The sequence below is a fragment of the Amphibalanus amphitrite genome, unplaced genomic scaffold (assembly GCF_019059575.1).
Source record: "Amphibalanus amphitrite isolate SeventyFive unplaced genomic scaffold, NRLGWU_Aamphi_draft 000418F_arrow, whole genome shotgun sequence".
NCBI classification, from domain to species: domain Eukaryota; kingdom Metazoa; phylum Arthropoda; class Thecostraca; order Balanomorpha; family Balanidae; genus Amphibalanus; species Amphibalanus amphitrite.
In genome coordinates, this window is record NW_024881912.1 from 267,656 (window position 1) to 293,344 (window position 25,689).

A 25,689-nucleotide genomic window follows, 5' to 3' on the forward strand; every position below is an offset into this window, starting at 1 on the left:
AAGTTATTTATTTTTTTATTTTTAGTTGGAGATGCGAAAGCAGAACATGCGCATGTGCACGAAAAATAGACCCAACGGGCTTTGTAACTTATCTCTAAAAATGGTTTCTAACATCGTAACAAACTTGAGCGCAGTTGGCCGAACCGTTCTTTGGGTGTAACTATTGAGCATAGTAAACGGCCCATAACATTTGAAGCTGCCATGGTTTTCAGCATGGTCAGCAAATTCATTGGAAATGCACATTTTGATCTACTTTGCTGATTTTGGGATGACAGCCAACGGGGGGGGGGGGGGAGACCCACCTTTTCCAGACCGGAAATCATGGATTCGATGTCTTTATTTCAGACTTGAGGTACAAATCGCAGGAACCAAAAATTCTGAAAAACCTTCATGTACGGTATGAAATCACAATTTATCTGTAGCGGTCGATGCCAAATAATCATTTTTACCGCTTAATGTGCAGTTTTCGCTTTTCCCCCATAATGCGGTAATGATTAGGTATATTGTACATCACGTAAATATCCTGACCACAGAGGACACTCAAGTTATGAAATTCATCATATACTTTGCTTAAATTAATGTAAAGAAAATGATAAACCCTCGCCGGCCGAGGGGAGGGGGGGGGGCGGGTGCCGCACCCATAGGGTTTTTTCGCGATAGCTCCGAACACGCAGGCAATAGAGAGCTGAATCTTAGCATACCTGACCTTTGATTCAAGCCGGATCTTTTGACACCAACCGCATTTTCAGGTCAGGTCAGGTCACTGACCTATGACGTCATAAGTGAACCTCTGCACGGTCTTCAGATGTCGCAACTTCGCAACGGCCTCACTGCCAGAGGAGCTTTCAGTGGAAAATGAAACTTGCAGGATCTAGTACCCATTACTAGTCTCACAGCTTTTATATCTCGGATTTTTCCTAAAGGTCATATGAGGTTAGGTCATTTTCGTGACCTCACCATTATAAGTCAATGGGGAAAAATGAAAACTGCTATTCTGGCGCCGGGAACGATCTCCAACTATCTCAATCACACATAATCGTGATTTGATGCACTCCTTGCAAGGTTAGATGCGTCACTTTTGCAATGTTGACCTTGTGTGACGTCATTTATGACGTCATCAAGGTCATATTAGTTTTTCGTCAATAACTCCCGATCGAATTGAGCTAGAGAGTGGGGAAAGCCACCAATGGACTCAGGAAGACCTGCCGAATCAAATGATATGCGACATGACCTCTTTCGACCAACTTCGTGACCTGGGGGCGCTGACCTGACCTTGACCTGAGGTCAGCACCCTAAGTTGACCTGACCCGAACAAAAAGTATATCATTCGACGCGCCTGAGCGAGGCGATTACGATGCTGCCAAAATCGGCGCTCTGCGGCCGTTTTTTGCGAAGTTATTCACCAAAAACGGAACCGTACCTTAGGGCACTTGACCTGACCTCAGAGGTCACCGGTTGACCTAGGACCTTAAAATCCGCTGCTTCTCGTAACGGCGCACACGCTCGTTTTTTCTGCGACGCGCTAGCTCCACCAGGGGCGAAACGGCGGGGGGGGGGGGTCGTACCCGCCCCCGCTCCCCCCCCCCCCCTCGGCCGGCGCGTATGTAGAAAACCAATAGGTCCGGCGAGGGTTAAATTATTGTTATCCAAGTTGACAGATTCAGGAGCTTGCTCATTCCTAAAAGCTTCGTCTCCAAACTCCAAGCGACTGCATGCATAAGATGCCTTGCTCTGAAAAAAATTCTGACCGCCAGACTGGTGTTCGATTCACACGTGATTTAATCGATTGGATTAAATCAAACAAAATTTGTGGAATCAAAAAGGTTTGATTCGCCTTTAGGATTGCTCGATTCACAAGCCATGATTGAATCAAACGCATTAGGAATCAGGGTTGATTGAATCAACAAAATTAACGAGTCATGAACCGCCTTAAAAAAATGAAGTGAACATAGCTCATTATCAGTAAATGTTAACACTACTGTCATGTGATAATTGCATGACAACATAAATAACACAACAAATAGGTACAATACTATCCCTGAATTAGTTTTTTTTAATCAAATCGAAAAAGAATTGTTTAATAAATTTTGGGCTAAATCAAACATTCCTTCCAAATCATTTTTTTGTTTTCTCTGAATCAAAAGGAATCGATTCACAAAATTTATGAAGGAATCGAACGTTGATTGAATCGAACAAAAAATCTAATGGATAAATGATTGAATGGATCAAAAAAAGGTGAATCAATAACCAGTCTGCTGACGACATCAAATGAGGTCCGAAATGCAAGGGAGCGATATTGGAAGGGGCTTATCCTTCTCGCTTACCTATTCCATGCCATATTAATCATTTTATAAAACAATTCAATGACGTTTCAATGAAACGAGAAGCCAGAGTGTGCAATCAGGGAGAAGGTATAACGAAACCAATATAGCAGAACGCCTGATTGTCTGAATGAGCTTTAGAAAATTCAGAAGTACTTCTTGATCTGGCATGCTGCTTACGTGCTCATAACATTTGCGGTGTGAGCATAACACTAAAAGGGATTGCACATGCATTAATTTACAGCAGCACAAATGCCCCCACCTGAACCGCGGCAATCTGCCCTTTGGACACATATGTATGTAGGTATATTGTTGTACACTTCCACAGTCATGACCCGAACCTTCAAAATGGCGACTTGGGCTAAGACACACTATTTCTTTTTTCAACCAAACACTGCTATGGGTGCCTTGTCTGTGTTGCGGCGGAGGCAGCCCCCGGTGACGCACTCTGTGATAGCCGCTGCGAGGTCCGGCTCGGCGCCGGCCCTGTTACCGCAGCCCGCTGGCCAGGGGTGATAACGCGCCCTGTTGGAGCGCGGCCCGCAGCCCTGACGGACGGCCGCCGCCGTCGGTCTGCCGCCGCCGATAACGGCAGCTCCCCTCTGTCTGCTGACAAACAGCCGAACGCCGCAGCGGGATGACGGCCCGTCGACACGCCCCGATGACGGCCCGCCGAGCGATGGCGTGTGATGACGCCCATGGCGGCCGCCGGCCGGCGAGTCTGGAGCGCCTGATAGAGGCTGCGGCGCAGCGTGGTATGAGGCCTGGAAAATTCAGATCCATTCATTTTATAGCATGAATAGGCATTGTATCAACAGCAGACTTGTGCAGCCTTTCTTAAGATTTTCAGAAGTGGCTAGAGAGTAAATTTTTTTCATTTATCCTGATGTGGCCTGCTGGAAAACAGATTGAGTTCGGGTTCAAAGTGTCCTTTTTATTTGTTATTTGTATTGTCATGCAGCATGCTGTCGCTTGCTTATTTATGTCATATTGTATGCAATTAGGTTAAGACCACTGGCTTATGTAGTTATGCATTTTACTTTATTGTATAAACCAACCAGCTCCTCCGTCTGAGTATTATCTGTTTATTTTCAACAATCTATGGCATAAAGATATGCCATTTATTGTCCTCTTTTTCCTTTTTAGTAGAATCGTACACTTTCACCGACATTGCACGTCTTGTTACACTCTGGCCAGCATATATAACCAATCTGTTGTTAATGAAGTTTCATTTCATTTAGCCTGCTGATACTTGAAACTGCTTACCCTGATACATGAAGCATCTAGCTCGTAACTATTTAACGTAACTCTAACGTAGGTATTTATCGTAACGTAGTTATTTAATATAACTATTTAACGTAACGTAACTTATAGCATGAAGCTGGTAACTAACAAAATTATGTAGTACCTAAAATGCGTAACTAGCAAAATTATGTAGCAAAATGCAAAACAAGTTTTATTATAAAAATTCAATTGGAATGTTCCTTGTTTGTCTTTGTGCGCAAAGCACAATGCTTCTTGAGGTATTCTGAGACATCAAAAGTGCAATCCCTGGCTTTTTCGGCCTAAATGGAAAAGATTCAAATAAATCTAAAACCAACAAAGATGGAACACAAGTGACCGGCTATATATCACCTAGCTTTACATCCGTAGTTCTTCCGTTACTTCTTCGCCATCCTCTTATACACTTTACTGCGGCAAATTGTTTAGATCTGAAAACGGGTTCATTATCTTAACGGAATTTACAGCTCGAGTGCAAAGTCAACCAAGCTGCCTTTTTTGACTCTTTTTATCGCCTGGCCACCCCACCGTTCCCTTCGCTCCAAGGGATGAAGATGGGAGGGGTTCGGGTGATCGCGATTTCTTGGTCTATCATCTTTAAGTTCATTTAAAATCTCCCATAAATAGCATATCATTGCATATAATCCCCAGGCAACGTAAAAAATACAAGAGCAAAGGTTTACCAGAGAAGCCATTTACCCGCCAAGCAAACTCCTTGTGCATTCTTGGTTCGGTATTTTTTCATGCTAGTTAATGTATGTACGAGGATCTTTTTTTTTTGAAAATGGTGAAATGTGCATGCCATATCCTTGTAGCTCTTAAAAAGTTCATGCAAATTAAGTTTATCGATAACTTTGAACACTGGTTTTCATCAGGATTGAAAGCACAAAACTTCTTTTTGACCTAAACTTTTTAAAAGCTCTGAGGATGGGGTCATAAACTCTTAACAAATTACATTACATGCCTATTAACCCGCGCCCCGCTGGGCTATTCAGCCATACGCGCCCTGCTGGGGGGGGGGGGAGATTCTGCCCCCCCCCCCCTGTGTAACTTCCGAACGGATGGTCGTAGAAAGACGGGGAAAATGGCAATCGAAAGCTCTCAACAAGGTGGATCTTAAGAGCCCAAATTTTTTTGCTTTAGGATGTCAGGTCAAGGTCAGGTCAAGGGTACAAAATGCAAGTTTCTACATCATCAGCCTTGCACCGTAGTTGCCGAAGAATGGACTGAGACTGATTGCCCAAAACATGTTCTTAGGCTACCAAGACAATATTCGTTGCATACAATATCATTCAAAGGTCAAGGTCAAGGTCAGGCCAGGTCAGGTCAGGTCAGGTCACCAAAAACAAAATATAGAAAAGGGCATGTGCGACACATGTTTTATGGGTCATTTTATTCATATAATTCAATAGGCACACTCAATAAGTGATATGGACCACATCTGGATGAATTTCAGGTCGAGGGTAGGTCAAGGTCAGGTCAAGTGAGGTCAAATTTTGAAGTTGGTTGTTAAGGCCTAAAAAGGTGTCTATCTGATGCAGTTTTTCACGGTGAATCGAATGGTGATATTTTTGTTTCCGTACGAGGTCTAGAACTTCAAAAAAGTCATTTTTCAAAAATTTGTTGTCGGGACGTCATAAAATTTTGAAAAACTCCCACATTTTTTAACCGATCCTTCTAAAAATTGATATGTAGGTGCACATAGACCAGTTCTCTGACATATATTCCGGTTTTTCGATACACTCAAAATTTTGGATTTTATAATTATTTCCCCCCCCAAAATCAGTTTTTTGAAGAAAAAAAGAATTGGGCAAAAATCCAAAATTTAAAAAAAAAAAACGAGATAGCCATTTGATCGACAAAGTAAAATCACGTATAACCTTTTTTTGTTACGTCTTGATTCCTTTAAAAACGAGAATGTTAGCGGCGTTTGCCGTCGCTCCTCAGAACGCCTGTTGTCAGCCCGCCGTGCGTCTAGACGTCGCTCCTCAGAACGCCTGTTGTCAGCCCGCCGTGCCTCAACCCGTCGCTCTTCAGAGCGCCTGTTGTCAGCCCGCCTTGCGTCCAGCCGTTGCTCCTCAGAACGTCTGTTGTCCGCCCGTCGCTCCTCAGAACGCAAGTTGTATTTTGCCGTTTTTGAGGCGAAAATGGCGAACATGACGTCACTAAAACGTCATTTTCTCAAAAAAAAAAAAATCCGACGGATTTCGCTCAAATTTTCAGGGAACGTGTCAAATTGATGTATTATAAGGTACTGAAAGTTTGACGTCGCTGGCCTAACGCGTTGAGAAGTTATTGGCAAATAACGGGAGGGGGGGCAGATTCTGCCCCCCCCCCAGCGGGGCGCGGGTTAATTCGTGGGTGTTGGGATGTTATGTTGGTATGAGTTCACTGAATTGTAAGTGATACACAATTTTCGCCTATTTTAGGACAAGATGTAATAACATTCATTCAGGCATGTCTTATCTTGCATGAAAGAATGAAAATGATCCTACCAACAATCGGTGTGGTTTTTTTCTTACGAAGATTTGGTATTTTATTCTAAAGTAAAATAGTTCTTATATGATATTCAGTTGTGTTGCAAAGCTAGAGAATAATGGCGTGGCTAACGCAACCCACGTCCAAATATAGTGACACGGTGCTGAATGATGTAGCTGCAATGGACAACAAATAGTCAATTTCCACCAGCTACGCTGTTATCGGTCGGCGCAGCTTCTCTGTGACGTCTGCTGTGACGTCACAAGTCTCATCAGTGGTCGTTCGGGCCGCTACAAAACGGCGCCGGCCGCGGAGGGGGCTCAGAGGTGTCCAGGGCGTGGTCCCGGCTGCAGCGGCAACCACAGCTTCGTCTGCCTCAGCGTCAGCGGAGACACCGGAGCGCCGGGGACCGCCGGGCTGCGGGCGCCAGCCAGGCCGACAGGTCAGTACCGGGGGATGCCGGGCTCAGTGTGAGTACCCACGCTGCTGGTGTGCTGTCTCTGTTTCATGATATTCCAAAAAAAGAAAATTGTTGACATTAAGTATATCCTGGACGTTCAAAAATCAAGGACGTTGTTTTCTTCACCTATTCGGAATTGAATGCCGAGAAATTTTGTAAAAAGATCCAACGAAGCTGCTTAAGTGCAATAGTGCTCCTTTTTTACATCAGGCAAAAACAATTGGCTAGTGAATAAATCAATATCCAAGAGTTAAATTTTTGTAAATATTTTGTATTTTAAAGCTCAAGTTTGTAAATTTATATGCAAGGATACCTCGGCTAAACTCTTTCTTTTCGTTCACAGGATGTGTCGAAAAATCGGTCTTCTCATTCTGCTTGTGGCCGCTTGCCAAAACGGTCCCAAGCTAACTGAAGGACATCAGTCATGGGCAGCTACCGAAAGTCATGACTTAACGGCTCTCGAATCTGAGCTTACTACAGCCTCTCACCTAAAACCAGAAACTGGAACATGCAAGAATGAAGCTGCGAAACAAGAAATAATAAAAGATGAAACATTGGTTAATTCCCATGCAGAGCCTGAGCAGAGTGCGACCAGACAAGACCATTCCGAGGAACGGCTTTTGGACGCAAGGAGGGCTGACAACAGGCGGTCTGATGAACGACGGGCCGACAACCGGCGTTCCGTGGAGCGACGGGCTGACAACAGACGTTCTGAGGAGCGATGGCTGGACGAACGGCGTGTTGAAAGCAGGCAGTCTGAGGAACAACGTTTGGATGCAAGGCGGGCTGACAACAGAGTTTCTGAGGAGCGACGGCTCGGCACAAGGTGGGCCGACAACAGGCGTTCTGAGGAGCGACGGCTGGACGCAAGGCGAGCCGACAACAGGCGTTCTGAAGAGCGCCGGGCGGACAATAGACGCTCTGAGGAACAACGTTTGGACGCAAGGCGGGATGTCAACAGGCGTTCTGAGGAACAACGTTTGGAGGCAAGGCGGGCTGACAACAGACGATCTGGGGAGCGACGCCTAGACGCTACGCGGGAAGACAACAGGCGTTCTGCGGAGCGACGGCTGGACGCCAGGCGGGCCGACAACAGGCGATCTGAGGAGCGACGGGTTGAGGTACGGCGGAATGACAACATACGTTCTGAGGAGCAACGTTTGGACGCAAGGCGGACTGACAACCGGCGTTCTGAGGAGCGACGAGTTGAGATGCGGCGGGTCGACAACAGGCGCCTTGAGGAACAACGTTTAGACGCTAGGCGAGTTGACAGCAGGCGCTCTGAGGAACAACGTTTGGATGCAAGGCGGGCTGACAACAGGCGTTCTGAGGAGCGACGGCTGGACGCCAGGCAGGCCGACAACAGGCGTTCTGATGAGCGACGGGTTGAGGTACGGCGGAATGACAACAGACGTTCTGAGGAGCAACGTTTGGACGCAAGGCGGGCTGACAACCGGCGTTCTGAGGAGCGACGAGTTGAGATGCGGCGGGTCGACAACAGGCGATCTGAAGAGCGACGTGTTGAGGTACGGCGGAATGACAACAGACGTTCTGAGGAGCAACGTTTGGACGCAAGGCGGGCTGACAACCGGCGTTCTGAGGAGCGACGGCTGGACGCCAGGCGGGCCGACAACAGGCGATCTGAAGAGCGACGGGTTGAGGCACAGCGGGATGACAACAGACGTTCTGAGGAGCGACGTCTAGACGCAAGGCGGTCTGAGGAGCAACGTTTGGACGCAAGGCGGGCTGACAACCGGCGTTCTGAGGAGCGACGAGTTGAGATACGGCGAGTCGACAGCAGGCGCCTTGAGGAACAACGTTTAGACGCAAGGCGAGCTGACAACCGGCGTTCTGAGGAGCGACGAGTTGAGATGCGGCGGGTCGACAACAGGCGCCTTGAGGAACAACGTTTAGACGCTAGGCGAGTTGACAGCAGGCGCTCTGAGGAACAACGCTTGGATGCAAGGCGGGCTGACAACAGGCGTTCTGAGGAGCGACGGCTGGACGCCAGGCGGGCCGACAACAGGCGATCTGAAGAGCGACGGGTTGAGGCACAGCGGGATGACAACAGACGTTCTGAGGAGCGACGTCTAGACGCAAGGCGGGCTGACAACAGGCGCTCTGAAGAGCGACGGGCTGAGGCACGGCGGGCTGACAACAGGCTTTCTGAGGAGCGACGGCTGGACGCAAGGTGGGCCGACAACAGGCGTTCTGAAGAGCGACGGCTGGACGCAAGGAAGGCCGAAAACATGCGTTCTAAGGAGCGACGGGTTGAGGCACGGCGGGTTGACAACCACCGGTCTGAAGAGCAGCGTTTGAACGCAAGGCGGGTATACAGCATGCGTTCTGAGGAGCGACGGGCGGACAACAGGCATTCTGAGGAGCAGAGGCTGGACGCAAGGCGGGCTGATAACAGGCGCTCTGAAGAGCGACGGGTTCAGGCACGGCGGGCTGACAACAGGCGTTCTGAGGAGCGACGGCTGAACGCAAGGCGAGTTGACAACAGACGTTCTGAAGAGCGACTGGCTGAGGCGCGGTGGGTTGACAATAGGCCCCATGAGGCACAGCGTTTGGACGCAAGGCAGGCTGACAACAGGCGTTCTGAGGATCGTCGGGCTGCGGCACAGCGGGTTGACAGCAGGCGCCCTGAAGAACAACGCCTGGAGGCAAGGCGGGCTGACAACAGGCGTTCTGAGGAGCGACGGCTGGACGCAAGACGGGTTGACAACAGACGTTCTGAGGAGCGACCTGTTGAGGCACGGCGTTCTGAGAACCGAGGGGTTGAAAACAGGCGTTTTTCTGAGGAGCGGCGGGTTGACAATAGGCCGTCTAAGGAACAACATCTAGCCGCAAGGTGGGCTGACAACAGACGTTCTGGGGAGCGACGTTTGGACGCAAGGCGGTTCAACAATGGGCGCTCTAAGGAACTGCTTCTTGACGCAAGGCAGGTGGATAGCAGGCGTCCTGAGGAGCGGCGCGTTGACAACAGACGGTCAGAGGAACCACGTTTGGACGCAAGGCGATTCAACAACAGACATTCTGAGGAGCGAAGGGTTGAGGCACGACGGGTTGACAATCGCCGTTCTGAAGAGAAGCGTTTGGACGCAAGGCGGGTCGACAACAGGCGTTCTGAGGGACAAATGATTGACAACAGGCGTACGGAAGAACAACGCTTGAATGCACGGCGGGCTGACCACAGACGTTCTGAGGAGAGACGTGTTGAGAACAGGCGCTCTGAAGAGCGACGTCTAGACGCAAGGCGGGTTGACAGCAGTCGTTCTGAGGAACAACGCTTGGACGCGAGGAGGGCTGACAACAGGCGATCTGAGGAACGACGATTGGACGCAAGGCGGGCTGACAACAAGCGTTCTGAGGAACGACGACAGGACGCAAGGCGGGCTGACAACAGGCCCTCTGAGGAACAGCGTTTGGACGCGAGGCATCCTGACAATAGGCGTTCTGAGAAACGACATCTGGACGCAAGGCGGGATGATAACAGGCGCTCTGAGGTTCAGCGTTTGGATGCAAGGCGGGCTGACAACAGGCGTTCTGAGGAGAGACGGGCCGACAACAGGCGTTCTGAGGAGCAACGGCTGGACGCAAGGCGGGCTGATAACAGGCGTTCTGAGGAGCGACGTGTTGAGGCACGGCGGGCTGACAACAGGCGTTCTGAGGAGCGACGGCTAAACGCCAGGCGGGCCGACAACAGGCGTTCTGAAGAATGGCGGTTGGAAACCAAGCGAGCTTATGAAGGAGTTCGGCAGAGTTCGGTGGTTAAAATGCGCTTATCTGAAGTACCTGATCATGATCTTATTGCGGAGGCCAGAAATACCCTTCAAGGTAATAGTGTAGACACAGTTGACCCACAGGATTCATCCCGCTCATATGGACTTCTAAATATCTTCTGGAGCTCAAAAACTTCAGAAAACCTTGCTCCCTTCTCGTCCAGCGTAGAAAAACTGGTGGTACGTACCTTATTGTTATGCATTACTTACTTTAAACGTGTTTTTGGATTTGGATTTCTTTTTAGTGATTGTCTAGATCTTGTAATCTTGTTTGCTCTTCTCTTACTAATATTTCTATCCTGCTCATATGTCTCGCATTTACTTTTACATTTTGTAAAAAAACTGCAACTGATGCAATGTGTCTACGTGCCGCGTCAAAATGTGACATTTGTAACCTTTGACAATGACAGTCCGTGTCGTCACCGACAGAACACAATCAAGGTGAGGAGACCAGCTCAGAAGCCGAAATACAGCAGCACGCCGCTCTACACCAAGTGAGTGTCCATACGTGGGCCGGCTGAGGGTTCTTATTGCAATCTGCACGTCTCCCTGGTGATGTTTGCGACTGTTACACTGTTTAGGACAGACAAGTGGCAGCCTCGTATTTTGCACTCTGTTAATTAAAAAGTAGAAAATTATATACAAGACAGGAAAACAACTAAACGCTTTAGCGGAATGCGAGTAATCGATCCTTATTCTGTATAGATATTCGCGGTTTTCCATTGGAAAACTGCAAACGGTTGACTGTAGGTCTGTGTTCGTTGCAGGCCTCCCGGCAGCGCTGCCCTGGGCACCTCGTTCTGGACCGGGGTCGTTGGCCTGGCCCTCTGGACGCTCCGGCCGCAGACCAAAGTCCTCTAGACGACCGGCCGGGCGCCACTGTTACTCGCCGATTCTGTTCGGTGCACCAAAGCCGTATTTGACCGCTTCGGGTGCACTGTTGTTGATTGTTTGCAAATCGTTATTGAAATTTGAATGTGAAATACATGTAGGTGAAGCATATTTGGATTGTGTTCATGAGAGACAATGGATCAGATGATTGGCCACACTGAACATTTAAAGGCAAAAGTCCTAGTTCGTGGTGTTTTTTTTTTTCTAACATAGAAATTATTGACGTTAAAGTGACACAGCTTCTTCTTTCCAATCCAAGGCGACAGCACGCATGCGACCCTACCCGTTAACATTATTGTTATGATACATGAGCTTTGCACACATTTCAACACTTATGAACGCTCTTCACATAGGCGGGGGAACGGGGAGGGCACCGGGGCACCGTGCCCCCCCCCCTTTGATTTGGGCATTTTAACATTAGCCCTATGGGCGTTGCATGGAAAGAATGGGACCAAAAGTCGGCAGTGCCCCCCCCCCCCCCTAATTGAAGGTGTTCCGCCGCTACTGGCTCTGCACGATTAGGCCTTGCAGCTCTCGAACACTTCCGTTCCGCAACGTTATTTGTCAAATAGTTTTCTTGTCCGTCTTTTTAAAACCCGGCAATTGTTGGGGTATTTCGCCACCCGCCGTTTGCTGGGGGGGGGGGGGGGGCGTTAAACGCCTCCAGCCGATAACTCGAGAACCAATAGGCGCAGCGAAACGCACGAAGCGGCAAACAAAAGAGCGCGACGAGACGCTTCAGATGAGTACTTTACAACTGAATTTTGAGGTCACAGGTCGGGTCAAGGTCAGGTCGAACAACTGAAATCGGGCTTTCAGTAGTATGGACTTCAGAAACTCGCAATGGGCGTCTCTCGTCATAAACTCTGTCAAAACTGTGCACAAGCCATCATCTAAGGCATACAAGAGTGTCAGATCCATGTAGGGGTCAGGCAAGCATAGGTCAGGGTCAAGGTCAGGTCAACCAGGTAGGCTAATATCCCCGAAAATCAAAACTGATATTCGCAGCCTGTGACACATGTTTTATGGGTAATTTTGGGCGTAGAACACCATGGTAACATTCATTTTATCATATGTGTACGTGTTTGGTTCAAATGGCTCAGTTTAAGAAATGCATGTACAGGGTGACACAAAAAAAAAACGGTAATCACCAAATTTCGAATAACTTCGGAAGTTTTATTCAGATCATCACCAAACTTCGGCCACTTAAGGTCACACCTATGTAGCATACATCCACCAAGTTTCAAATCTTCACTACGAATACTTTTAGTACAGTGTGTGTTTTACTGACGCTCCACCATGTGCTCCAGGTGAGCGCCACGGCGCTGCAGGTCTATAGGCACACTTGCATCCGGCGGGCAAAGTTGTCGATAACCCGATGGCTGTGCACTTTACAGAAAGCAATGGCCTCTGGAGACAGTGCTCAGGGGGTGTGCTACCCCCTGAAACGTTATTCTTATCGGGTTATCGGCAACTTTGCCCGCCGGATGCAGGTGTGCCTACGCCCTGCAGCGCCGGGGCGCTCATCTGGAGCACATTGTGGAGCGTCCGTAAAACACACACTGTACTAAAAGTATTCGTAGTGAAGACTTGAAACTTGGTGGATGTCTGCCTGGATGTCTGCTACATAGGTGTGACCTAAAGTGGCCGAAGTTTGGTGATGATCTGAATAAAACTTCCGAAGTTATTCGAATTTTGGTGATGACCGCTTTTTTGTGTCACCCTGTATCATGGTCGTGAAATAGTCACGAGAAATTGCCAAGATTCAGTTCAAGATTTTGGAAAATGCGGAACGACAATCAAAAATCGAAGATAGCCATTTGATTGTTAATGGTATTGACAGTCTAATTGCGTTTACGGCATGTCTGTATCTTTATTCTGTGCTTTTATATGATTTTTTTGAACATATATGCCATTTTGGTCGAAAACTCAGAAAGGATGACGTCAATAAAACCTCGATACCTCAACAAAATTTCGACCGTTTTTTTAACTTTGTCACAATTAACATCAATCAATTTCCTACAGGTACCCAAATTAGGTTCCTGGTCTCCTCATACCTGATCACAGCTGACTGTTCCGGACTGACGGCCACCTCACAAAGGCAATCGTGGTGACGGCAGCTCCATTAGGATCGTGCCCTCCGCGAGCGGCAAGGTGCAGACTGTGTACACTGCACAATGCACATTGCACATTGCACAATGATGGACTCAATGGCAGCGACGCACCAGTCGGTAGATCAATAAAGACGATGTTGTCCTTACTTCTCAGTTCGAGAGGGTGGGCCTTGCATGTACGAAATTGCGAGGGGTACACTCGGGGGCAGATTGATGTTCCACAACTCTTTATCCACCGGGTTCCTATGGCTCAGCATTGGCAGCAGCCGCCTGGTACCGGTAGACTGTGCCGCTTCACTTACTTGTCAAGCGGCACAGCCTACCCACACCGTATGCCACCGGTCTGGGTCGGTGGCTGGAAGGCGATGTGGGCCGCCTGTGACGTCAGCGCAGCGGTGAGGGCCGAGCCCGGAGGCATGGCTCGGGTCGGCGCGGCGCGGCGGCTGGCGAGGGCTGGGGAGTGAGGTGGGGTGGGAGCACGGACATCGCGCGGCTGAGCGAGTGTAGTTAACTTTCGCGTCTCAAGGCGCCAATAATTATTCTACCTAACAATTGTGCTAAAGCAGTTGTTAAAACGTCCTATCCCCAAGACAGCGCCTATCATCATACTTGCAATGCACACTACGACACACTTAAGCGTGGCAATGGGACAGCCGATAGAACTTATGTCACTCGTGCATCGAGGTGCGGAGCTATATGTATTTTGTATAACATATTAGTACTAAGGCCTTGATTGAGCAGATTGGTGTCTATTGTTTCGCACGGCAATCGTCCAGAGACGTGGGAACTGGGGGTTATGAGTAGTGCCGCAGCCAACGCTCCAATTTAAAGCGATTATTACTGCTGCTCTAATATGTGGTCGCAGCCTCCAATAGCAAACCGTTCAAACTAGGAGCCAAAAAGTCGGCCACTCAGGGGGGCTCGAACCGGGCTTCTACCACCGGCCAATTCATGACACGAGCGTTCATCCACTGAGCTACCGAGAATGGTCCTCATCCGCACAAAACAAAATGGCATTCACCCGCTGACCACCAATGACAGTATTATGACATTTGATCGCGTTTGACCGTGGCAAGTGGTCGCTGGTTTCGGCAGCTCAGTGGATACGCGCTAGCGCAGGGGCGGCGGATTCGGGGGGGCAGGGGGGCAGCTGCCCCCCTGGCAAACTCGTGGGGGGCAAAAGTATCTTTTTGCCCCCCCCATAATTTGTGACAAAGCTTAGACAAGAAACCATATATCTGATTATTCTGTTCGATCATCTGAAGATGTAACCAGATGCCCATATACTTTATCATACGTTGCCTTTCTTAAATGGCAAGCGTTCACGTTCAATTGAAGTTTTCCTCTCTTCAACCTAGTTTTGGAGGCATTATAAGCGTCAACGTGACGCAGCGGCAAGTGCAACCCAGGCCTTCTGACCGCTTACAGGGCGACGGATACGGGGTGGCAGAGGAGGCATCGTTCCCTAAGAAACTTTTGGAGGAGGGGCAAACGTATATTCTTGCCCCTCCATAATTTGTGCCCTAAACATGAGGAAAATTTCTATAACCTGATATTGCAGCTATGTGCTCCTACAGTTTGTCCAACGGTGCCTTTCGAATATGTGTAAATGCTAACCATTTCCGCTTTATATCATTTTTTTTTTGTCTTTTCAGATTCGATTTATAGATGTGTGCAAGAGACGCAACTCATACCTTCAGTGGTCGTTTGCCTCTATTTTGTACCTACATAAGTGCCAAATCGCAAGCGGGCAGAGACGGAAGGGCTAGCCATTCGCTTGCGGGTAGTTAGGGCTGATGAGCGCTCATAATAAGCCACTCCCCTGATTTTTTCGAGCGCAACAGTTTCCAGCGCATAAAATGGTAAACGGCGAGGTAGTACACATTGACGACATTGACCAATGTACGGTATGGTATGAAACCCAAAGGCCAGTCATCAGAGATCTGCTTTGGGCATTCGGAGGCTTGTGTGGGGCCAGTGTGAAAACTGGATGTTCACAGTTCAGTATCCGCTTTATTTCAGTTTTCACTATAAAAAAGTAAAAATTAATGTTGGAAACTTTTGAGGGTTAGGGCACTGATCATTAGTGGCCCCCCTCTGTCTAAAGGCTGACTATAGAATAAAGAGCATCAAACACGAACAATAGCAGCGGAACACCTTCAATTAAGGGGGGATGGGGGCACTGCCGACTTTTGGTCCCATTCTTTCCATGCAACGCTCACAGGGCTAACGTTAAAATGCTAAAATCAAAGGGGGCACGGTGCCCCGGTGCCCTCCTCGTTCCGCCGCCTATGAACACGAAAGCAAAATCTGAGGCATTTTGGAAAAATGAGTATGCCCCGCAGCGTCCGATAACTACCACCTTCCAGTGGGTCAAGCCAACGGGACCCAAGTCTATAATGGTACTTAACGATAGCACTAACCTTGTCTCACTTTTTGTTGAAGTCTGTTCCGAATGGTTTCGGCCACAGACTGGCTGCACCGAGGTCGTTTGGTATGTGCAACTGTAATTAAAGCCACCTGAGGCGCCCTGACACCAGGCTGAAGCTGGGTTGGAAATGCTTCGTCTTTGCAGATATCACTGGCCGCTGATTCTCGAGTGCCTGAACCGGTAGATGTCGTGGCAAAATTTGGTGTGATAATTTGGACCTTACCGCAGTCAGCGCACCCTAAAGCCCTAATAAAGAAACGCCCTACCCAGAACTTCTGGATTCTCGTTCCAGTCCACCGTTCCTTCACCCCAGCTCATCGCCACGCTCCCTCACCTCAGCCCTCCGTTCCCAGCTTGACGAGCGTTTGGGCCTTAGTTAACCCTATTAGTGGCAGGCTCCTGGCTACCCCTATTAGTGGCAGGGGGGGCTGTTTACGACCCCCCTTGATATCTCGAGATCTAACGGGCCGATTTTCAAAATTCAAACGGCATTCGATTTCGCTCAACGTGATCTACATTTCTAAAAAATAAAAATTAAAAAATGTCAATAGGGGGGTAGAGGGGGGTACAAACGGGCAAATTGCAGATACATTTTAGACTGTTTATCACGGCCAGGTTTCTGAACCAATCTTAACGCAACTTTTGCCGATCGATAGAGAATGAACCAGGAATTCACATGGATCCTAAAAATATGCATTTTCAAAAATCATAGGCAGATACAGATCATTGAGATTGGGGGTACACAAAAAGTATAGTAAATAAGGTTTTTGTTGGTACTGTTTCTAAAAAGGGTGGTAATGGTCTTGTTATGTTACAATTTTCTTATGAGAGAACGACTGCAACTGTATTGGTCATGCATAGGCGGTGTCAGGGCACCTATGTTGGGAGGTAAAACATAACCCCCCTTTTTGGACGCCTGGATCCGCCTATTACAGCAAAAACGTGTCAAAAGAGGATGCACAATAACTTTGTATATGTTATCACATGATACCTTTCATTCACTGTTCGTAAAACTGGTGCATACAGTTATAATACATCAGCATCGTGATCTTCGCCCAAATGACTCGCTTCACGAATAGGACCCCCCAATTCCCAGTGCTCTGGAGCCGCCCCTGGTAAAGTTATGAACTTGAAATTTTCAGGGAATGTGCCCAATTTAGTTTTAGGAAAAGTCAGAAATTTTCAGCATCGTAGCTTCAGCGGTTTCGGAGATATTCCCGAAAAACCTGAGGGGTGGATGAAAACAAACCCCCCTGCCACTAATAGGGTTAAGCCTTGCTGTAGGCTAACTGTATAAACCCATCGAGACAGCCCGTCTCAGTGAGCTTAGTTGGCGAACTACTGCCTTGGGGAGGGTTTCTGGCGGATCGCTGTCCCAATAGGTTTAGACTTCAAATAGTATAGTAGATGCGACCGACTGTCTCTGAATGTTTGAGCGGTCTCTTCCCGCTGTGAGCTAGGTTCAGTTGATATCTGTCTCAGAAATACTTTTAAAGGAAGGTTAAACGGAAATCGAACGTAAAATGAACAGAGGAAATGGTAACGAGTTACCTCATTGAAGAATAGCGCTCGCCTACTTCAAAAGGTTTGGAACCGTTCTTCAAAATCTGATATGCGATCGGGTTATGGCACAACTTTTTCTATTGGAGCTTTTTTCTAATACAGCAATACGAAAAGCGTTACATCGTCCACTGGCGGATCCAGGGAGCGGGCATTTAAAGCAAATATTTACTCTCCCTCCCCTGGCCCCTGCATCGCCTGAAAGAGACAAAACGTACCTTATGTTTCCTAATGATAACACTTTTATCAGGATTTTTTTTTTTTGCTTTATACTGTTCAGCAGTAGATCCGTAAGGAATCGAAATCCGAGGAGTTTTTGGATTTTGGACACTTTTTGGGGGGTATGTCCCCTACAGCGTCGAAAACGCCTTTCTGGATCCGCCTATGACATCATCTCGACCATGGGATCTTGCCCCCCCACGCCAAAATCGAATCCGCCGCCACTGCGCTAGCGTCGTGGGGTGACCGGTTGGAGAAACCCGGTTCGAACCGTCCCAGGTGCGCGACTTAGGTATTTGTTCCTAGATGGAACGGTTTGCTATTGGTGGCTGCGACCACACATTAGAGGAACAGTAAGAGTTGCTTAAAGTTGGAACGCCGCGCTATCCAAAAACCCCAGTTCCCACGTCTCTGGACGATTGCTGTGCGAAATAATAGACACCAATGAGCTCAATCAAGGCCTTAATACTTATCTGTTAAAAACAATGTAGCTCCGCAACTCGATGCACGTGTGATATAAATTCTATCGGCTGACCCAATGCCACGTTTAAGTGTGTCGTAATGTGCCCATGGCAAGTATGATGATAGGCGCTGTCTTGGGGATAGGACATTTTAACAACTGCTTTAGAACAATTGTTAGGTAGAATAATTGGCGCCTTGAGACGCGAAAGTTAACTACACTCGCTCAGCCGCGCGATGGTCCGTGCTCCCACCCCACCTCACTCCCCAGCCCTCGCCAGCCGCCGCGCCGCGCCGACCCGAGCCATGCCTCCGGGCTCGGCCCTCACCGCTGCGCTGACGTCACAGGCGGCCCTCATCGCCTTCCAGCCACCGACCCAGACCGGTGGCATACGGTATGGGTAGGCTGTGCCGCTTGACAAGTAAGTGAAGCGGCACAGTCTACCGGTACCAGGCGGCTGCTGCCAATGCTGAGCCATAGGAACCCGGTGGATAAAGAGTTGTGGAACATCAATCTGCCCCCGAGTGTACCTCCAACTGACTTGTGCACGGCATTCTACTAACCGGTCTCTAGCGATGTGCCAAATTTGAGCACAATTGGCTCAGCCGTTCTCGAGATCTGGAAGCGGCATCCTGCACGTGCGCGCGTGCAAAATGGGCCTCAACTGACTTGTACATGGCACCCTACTAACTGGTCCCTAACCGTGTACCAAATTTTAGCGCCATCGGTCCAGCCGTTCTCGAGATCTGGAAACGACCCCTGCACGTGCGCTCGTGCAGCAGCATCCCAACTCTGGCACGTGGATATGCATTGTCTAGTGGGTGCCTACCTACATGCCAACTTTCAGCGCGATCGGTCAAGTAGTTACCGAGATATTGCAACTATCACAAAACTGACACCTCTTCGTTTTGCACGTGACACGTGCATAAGGGATCACCCACATGCATCGGGCATAGTCCAATACTTGGTAGAAGGAATGAAGCTACCCTACAAAAATTACCGCATGTAAATCAATCAAGTGGTTGCCGAAATATAAGTCTCGCAAAAGCGTCCGTATGGCCGGCCGGCCGGCCGCTCATACTCAGAAATTTCCGTTAATCTAAGGAAAGACTACGCTCGCTCCGTAACAACAAGGTATACTATGCTGTTTTTTCTTTTCATTTGGCAGTTAGTTCCTGAAGTAGTTTTTGTTCCTGTAGAAGTAGTTTCTATAGATGTTCCGTTTCAAAACTGGTCAATTACATGAAGCTCTTTGCACCAGCCCCGTAATGTTCATTCTTTTTTATTCATTTTTGCGTTGCACTATTTGGCTCACCATCAGCGGCATCTCCCAATTCTTGCAATACATCCGGTGCATCAAAGGCATTGTGACCTGCAGGTGTAAAGGTCACGAAATAAACACACGTCACAGCTATTAGGCAACCTGCAATCATTTCTAAGTTGCCCGAGATGGGAGCTGCTGCCTCTCCGAAACACCCAGCTCGGAAATTGCTGACGACAGCGGCGCTGGTAAATACTGTGCATCACCGCCCGCTATCCAGAACGCATTATCGCCCATAAACTACCCGGCATGGGATTCGGTATCAGCGGCTGCTCTGACCTGCTGGGTCTGCTGACCTTTCGGTATGGGAGCCTCTGGCGGCTCCTGCTGCCCCTTGTCGTGACCTCGCCCCCGTGTCAGCCGGCGCCCTATATAAGACATTCACTCTGTCGGCGGCGTCACTCCCATCCCAGTCAGCGATAGGCGCGCCATCACCAGCGATGCTGCGTTACCAGAGTGTGGGTGTGCTGCTGCTGGCGGCGCTGGCCGCCCCCGCCCCCGCCCCCGCCCCGGACGGAGCCTCGTACGGCGCTCCGCCGCCGCTGGGCGGGGGTCGGCCGGCGGGAGGGTTCGGTGGAGCGTCGGGAGGGTTCGGTGGAGCGTCAGGAGGGTTTGGTGGAGCGGCGGGAGTCTTTGGTGGAGCGGCGGGAGGCTACGATGGAGCGGCGGCAGGGTTCAGCGGAGCGACAGCCGGGTTTGGTGGAGGAGCGGCAGGGTTCGGTAACGGTCTTGGTGGCGGCGTCGCCTCCGGCGGCCGGCGCGGTGCCCTGCGGGAGCCTGTGGGACCGGGACTGCGGCCCGACGGCCTGCCCATCGGGCCCGGCATGCCCTACAGCTTCAGCTGGGCCGTCGACGAGCCCGACTACGGCAACCAGTACGGCCACGAGGAGGAGAGCGACGGCGTGGTGACGCAGGGCGAGTACCGCGTGCTGCTGCCCGACGGACGCACCCAGATCGTCACCTACTCGGTGGAGGGCGACAGCGGCTTCCAGGCGCAGGTCACCTACGAGGGCGAGGCGCAGTTCCCGCCGGCCGGCCAGCTGGGCGGTCCCGGCGGCCCCGGCGGCCCCGGCGTGCCTGGTGCTCCAGTCGGCCCTGCCCTGCCCGGTGTGCCGGGGGCTCCGGGCGGGGCAGGGGTGGTGGGTTCGGCGTCTGGCCTCGGCCGGCCCAGCACTAGCTACGGCTTCTAACTGGCGTACATGGGCCCTGGCTGATCTGTAGTGCCTCGGCACTGCAGCATTTGCACGTTATTCTGTAACTACATATTATACGGGAACGCCTGGTATGTGTGTTGTGGATAGTTTCGGGTGCTCTGATATCTGACTTATTCCGATGACGGCGAGTTTTTTTTAGATTATTTATGATGTGATAGACTACCAAAGACAAATGCATGAAATACACACAATATTATGATACCGGATCTATAATAGAGTTGATAGTTGCTTATTATGAATAAGAGTGTACCTATCACGGAAGCCTGGTCACTACAGAAGGAAGGTGAAACTGCTTCATTGTCCTTATATTGCTTTCCGTCACTAAAAAAGATAAGAAATCAAAATGCCCTTAAAATTTGACTTCTACCCCAGCGAGGGTTCCCTTGTGCGAGTTCTGAACGCATCTTTAAATCTCTGATACCTTTTACTGGACCTCTGAGCGCAGGAAGGGGCACTTTTGATCGCTTGACGGGTTACTCTTGATCCCTCCAAGTCAGCAAGGGACGCTTGTGCGCATAACGCTGGTGGCCCTGAGATAACGGAGGTCTTCTGAGTGCGTGCTCCAGGTCCCCTTTAGGTGGCAAGTAGTAGAGCAGCGACCATTTGAACCAGCGAGTAGTCTTTCAGTATATGACGAGAGCGTTTATACTGGGCTGCATTGTGGACGGTTTACCCAAAGAACGGAGGACTTCCCGTTTAATTTTCACCTCTGCACTAGACAACGGTATCTGTATCCACCGACGAGGGTCTCCTGCCTGTCTAGGACCGAGACAGACCCTCCTCCAGATTACTAACAGACCTTTCACTGCCACTACCACTGCACTACCATGGTGCCTGATCCACCTAATAGTGCCCATGGTCCACCTAGGCAGCAGAGAGCCTCATGCTCTGCTGGGAAAGTCCATGAGAGCTTTCTGTTGGTATCAGCAAAACCCGAATAAAAGATTTGGCTGTTCGGAAGGAAAACCAAACATGCAGGCCGCGGACTTGGAAGGACCTCTTTATTTTATATTTTATGGATCCGTCCCTGTACTGGGTATGTACTGGTGCGACCGCCTAACCGCCTTCTGCGACTCTGCGTAATTTAACCCGGCAGGCGGTGGGCCTCCCGGCCACCTTCCGCGCGGTGGGGGGGGGGGGGCATTTTTGCCCCCCCCCCCCGTATCTCCGACACTACCAGACGGATCCGGAAAATTCAAACGGCGTTCGATAGCCCTGTCAAATTTGTCGAAGGAAACCAAATTTCATTGACCTCGGGGTCACCGATGACGTCACAGGTCAGGTCAAAGATAAAATGTCTCACCGTCCACGGGTCTTCTAGGGAAAGTGCTATAACACCGAGTGAAACGCATTTTGTCGAAAATCAGCGATAGGGCGTTAGTTTTCTAGTACATATGTTGCTATTAGTGGTCACTGGTCATACCAGGTCAGGTCACAGGTCAGGTCACCAAGGGTCACCACATGAACCCAACTTTACTCAGGTTGTGCGATGCATGTTTTATGGCCATTTTTTTATTTCCAACCCAATGGTGTTGGTTATAAGACCATCAGGTACGGTTTAGGTCACCTTCTGGTGGAGGTCAGGTCAAGGTCAGGTAAAAAAAGTCAAATTTCAAAGTTGATAGTTTTGCATAAAATGGGTATTGATTCGATGCAGCTCGTCACGGGGAGTCTAATGGTGGTCTTTGTGTTGCGCTACGAGGTCTAGAATTGCTAAAAATTGAGTTTGTAAATTTGACGTCATCAATTTTGAACAGTTTTTTCGCTATAACTTGGCCAAAAAAAGAGGTATCGATCTCAAATTTGGTATGTAGATAGAAGACGGTAGGGGCTATCACATATATTCCGGTTTTTCGAAATTCAAAAAACTTTTTGGATTTTTTGGCTATTATATTCAAAAATCTATTTTTCATTTTTGTGGGTAAAAATCCAAAAATTTCAAAAATCCAAGATAGCAGTTTTCTAGCCCTCTTAATTCTACACCTTTTAGTTTGAAACGTTTTTCTGTATCTCTAAAGTTGTAGGCCTGACAGCTCTTCCCGCGAAACCTTTTTTTGGGTCGAAAATGGCAGAAATGACGTCACTCTGACGTCATTAGCGGCCAACCTATCATAGCCTTTGGAAAAAAAATTGGTCACAATGTGCAATAGCTATTCACGGGAGGGTACTGAAAGTTTGGTGACGATCGGCGCAGCGGTTCTGGATATATATCGAAAAACTAAAGGGGGACAAAAAATGCCCCCCCCCCCCCACCGCCTGGAAGGTTAAGGAAATTGCTTTTTAAGGCAAATAAACGTAAGGTAATATTGGATTTAGAAAATAAAATATAAGGTTTCATTTATTTATTTGCATGCAATCCTGAAAAGTATCCTTCTCTCTCTCTCTCTCTCTCTCTCTCTCTCTCTCTCTCTCTCTCTCTCTCTCTCTCTCTCTCTCTCTCTCTCTCTCTCTCTCTCTCTCTCTCTCTCTCTCTCTCTCTCTCTCTCTCTCTCTCTCTCTCTCTTTCTCTCTCTCTCTTCTCTCTCTCTCTCTTTCTCTCCTCTCTCTTCTCTCTCTCTCTCTCTCTCTCTCTCTCTCTCTCTTTCTCTCCTCTCTCTCTTCTCTCTCTCTCTCTCTCTCTCTCTCTCTCTTTTTCTCTCTCTCTCTCTCTCACTCTCTCTCTCTCTCTCTCTCTCTCTCTCTCTCTCTCTCTCTCTCTCTCTCTCTCTCTCTCTCTCTCTCTCTCTTTGAATCTTTTCCTTTGTATTCTGCGTCATTCCCTACTGCTCATCGATGCCAATACCTTTTGTCATTCCCAAATTATGAATATTATGCTTTATGATTCAATTACTTTATCAACAATTGGTATGTATTTACACAAACATTTCCTCATAGGTTACATGTGTGCATACCTCAGCACTCCGCTGCATTTACAATACCCACACAAAAAGCATTAACACGAACAAAAAAGGAACAATGCTTCTGAGATAGCCGAACAATCGAGCTTGCCCGTCGTTATTGTCACACTGTTCATCACAATATCAAAAGGCATTGATATTGCGGACATTGCGACTTTCGGCTAGACACCACTGCTGGGACACTGGACCACGCTGAGTGTCGGCCGCACCGCTCAGAAGCCGTAGCTGGTGCTGGGCGGGGCGGGATCGTCCTCAGGATACCGGCGTGCTCCTCCCGCTGCCGTACCCACAGGGAACGGCGAGCCTCGCTGGATGGCCACGCGCTGCGGGAACGTCCGACCGGCGCCCAGGCGGGTCACTCGACCGTTGGCGGACGGCAAACGGTCGGCGGGAACGGCCGGAACGGCCGGCACGGCAGGGACGAACGGCACGGCCGGCAGCGCGGGCTGGCCGGCCGGCGGGAACTGCGCCTCGCCCTCGTAGGTGACCTGCGCCTGGAAGCCGCTGTCGCCCTCCACCGAGTAGGTGACGATCTGGGTGCGTCCGTCGGGCAGCAGCACGCGGTACTGGCCCTGCGTCACCACGCCGTCGCTCTCCTCCTCGTGGCCGTACTGGTTGCCGTAGTCGGGCTCGTCGACGGCCCAGCTGAAGCTATAGGGCATGCCGGGCCCGATGGGCAGGCCGTCGGGCCGCAGTCCCGGTCCCACAGGCTCCCGCAGGGCACCGCGCCGGCCGCCGGAGGCGCCGCCGCCACCAAGACCGTTACCGAACCCTGCCGCTCCTCCACCGAACCCGGCTGTCGCTCCGCTGAACCCTGCCGCCGCTCCACCAAATCCTCCCGCCGCTCCACCAAATCCTCCTGACGCTCCACCAAATCCTCCCGACGCTCCACCGAACCCTCCCGCCGGCCGACCCCCGCCCAGCGGCGGCGGAGCGCCGTACGAGGCTCCGTCCGGGGCGGGGGCGGGGGCGGGGGCGGCCAGCGCCGCCAGCAGCAGCACACCCACACTCTGGTAACGCAGCATCGCTGGTGATGGCGCGCCTATCGCTGACTGGGATGAGAGTGACGCCGCCGACAGAGTGAATGCCTTATATAGGGCGCCGGCTGACACGGGGGTGAGGTCACGACAGGGAGCTGCAGGAGCCGCCAGAGGCTCCCATACCGAAACACCGGCGAATGATGCCGAGATGGGGTAACTGAATTTAAGCTGAGATGATTTCCTTGTTAGTTGCATGCTAGAACAATTTTAAAGTTGAAAATTGATGTTTTGCTATTTTTTATAATAACATACAATTGGGAGTTGCATTGAGATATTTGGAATGTAATTTTTATGTGAACAACAAATTTGGTATTTTTATTCTTACGGATTTTATCGAACCTGTTCTCGATTTTCGATTGATTTTAAATTTCTAATGCATTTTCTGTGCTGAGTTTGATGAATTCATAGTGTCCCCGATAAAACCTTTTTAGGTATGTTGTTTTTAGTTGCGATATATTTATAGCCCATTGCCAATTCACGCTTCATGGTTGATAGTTCATAACCATCTTTAGTAAAACATTGATAAAAGCAACGAAAAAATGAAGAGGTAGGTAAATGCTTGTGAGACACTAGGATCTTTTTTCTACCTGATTCTTTGAGCAACCCGAAAAGCTACGGTTGCAGGGGGTCCTGTTTCTTTTTCATTTAAACACTAAACGACGCACAGATTGGACTCCAATAATTTACTTGCTCTCCAGTCATCCCGACCAGAAATTTACCAGCCGCCAAGCTCAGACACTTGGCTGTGATGCACCCCATTCGCATAGCAATTCAGATAGCTTCACATGGGTGAATTTTCAGGGCCAAATCAAATATCAGTAATGCTTTCGATGAGTCATAATTTTGGGAGCGTTTTGTGGGTCTAAGGTCTTTTTTAATAGGGGATGGATCTGCCATCGATACAATGTTCACAGAGCTTCGAGACATAATGGCGGGTTAGTGTGAACTAATCTCGGCGGGCGAAGAAAATGGCGCGGTGGTTACATAATGCGACAGAAACAATTTCTCGGCACTTCTACCTGGTAGGTCTCACATTTGGACGAAATGATCGCAGGCTTCTCACCCATACGAAATTCAACCATGGAAGGGGCGAGCAAGGGCAAGGTCATGACACAGTTTCATCAATATCGATATAACAGCCTGCGAACCAGTGCGGCGCCGGCTGACATGGTGCCTCTAATTTCACATCAGTGCATGTGAAACTTAATTAACTTGTC

At 49.4% G+C, this 25,689-nt stretch overlaps 2 protein-coding genes across 2 annotated transcripts; one reads left to right on the plus strand and one right to left on the minus strand.

Annotated features, from left to right (window-relative positions):
- The first annotated feature begins 6,415 nt into the window (after positions 1-6,415).
- Positions 6,416-11,327, plus strand: LOC122391021 (trichohyalin-like). Its single transcript, XM_043384541.1, has 5 exons — positions 6,416-6,522; positions 6,884-8,251; positions 8,642-10,505; positions 10,755-10,819; positions 11,093-11,327. The coding sequence occupies exons 2-5, from the start codon at positions 6,885-6,887 to the stop codon at positions 11,184-11,186; spliced, it is 3,390 nt and encodes a 1,129-aa protein (XP_043240476.1). The 5' UTR covers positions 6,416-6,522; position 6,884; the 3' UTR covers positions 11,187-11,327.
- Positions 11,328-23,424: 12,097 nt separating this feature from the next.
- LOC122391018 (cuticle protein 19-like) lies at positions 23,425-24,230 on the minus strand. The gene has a single exon (XM_043384538.1). The coding sequence runs from the start codon at positions 24,092-24,094 to the stop codon at positions 23,645-23,647; it is 450 nt and encodes a 149-aa protein (XP_043240473.1). The 5' UTR covers positions 24,095-24,230; the 3' UTR covers positions 23,425-23,644.
- Between the last annotated feature and the right edge of the window lie 1,459 nt (positions 24,231-25,689).

Bases quoted from the DNA above. Each gene is read 5' to 3' on its own strand.
- LOC122391021 (XM_043384541.1), top strand. From the start codon at position 6,885: ATGTGTCGAAAAATCGGTCTTCTCATTCTGCTTGTGGCCGCTTGCCAA. The intron at 8,252-8,641 runs GCGGTCTGAGGA...TCTAGACGCAAG, and splicing joins GAGCGACGTCTAGACGCAAG to GCGGGCTGACAACAGGCGCT. The intron at 10,820-11,092 runs GTGAGTGTCCAT...TGTTCGTTGCAG, and splicing joins AGCACGCCGCTCTACACCAA to GCCTCCCGGCAGCGCTGCCC.
- LOC122391018 (XM_043384538.1), bottom strand. From the start codon at position 24,094: ATGCCCTATAGCTTCAGCTGGGCCGTCGACGAGCCCGACTACGGCAAC.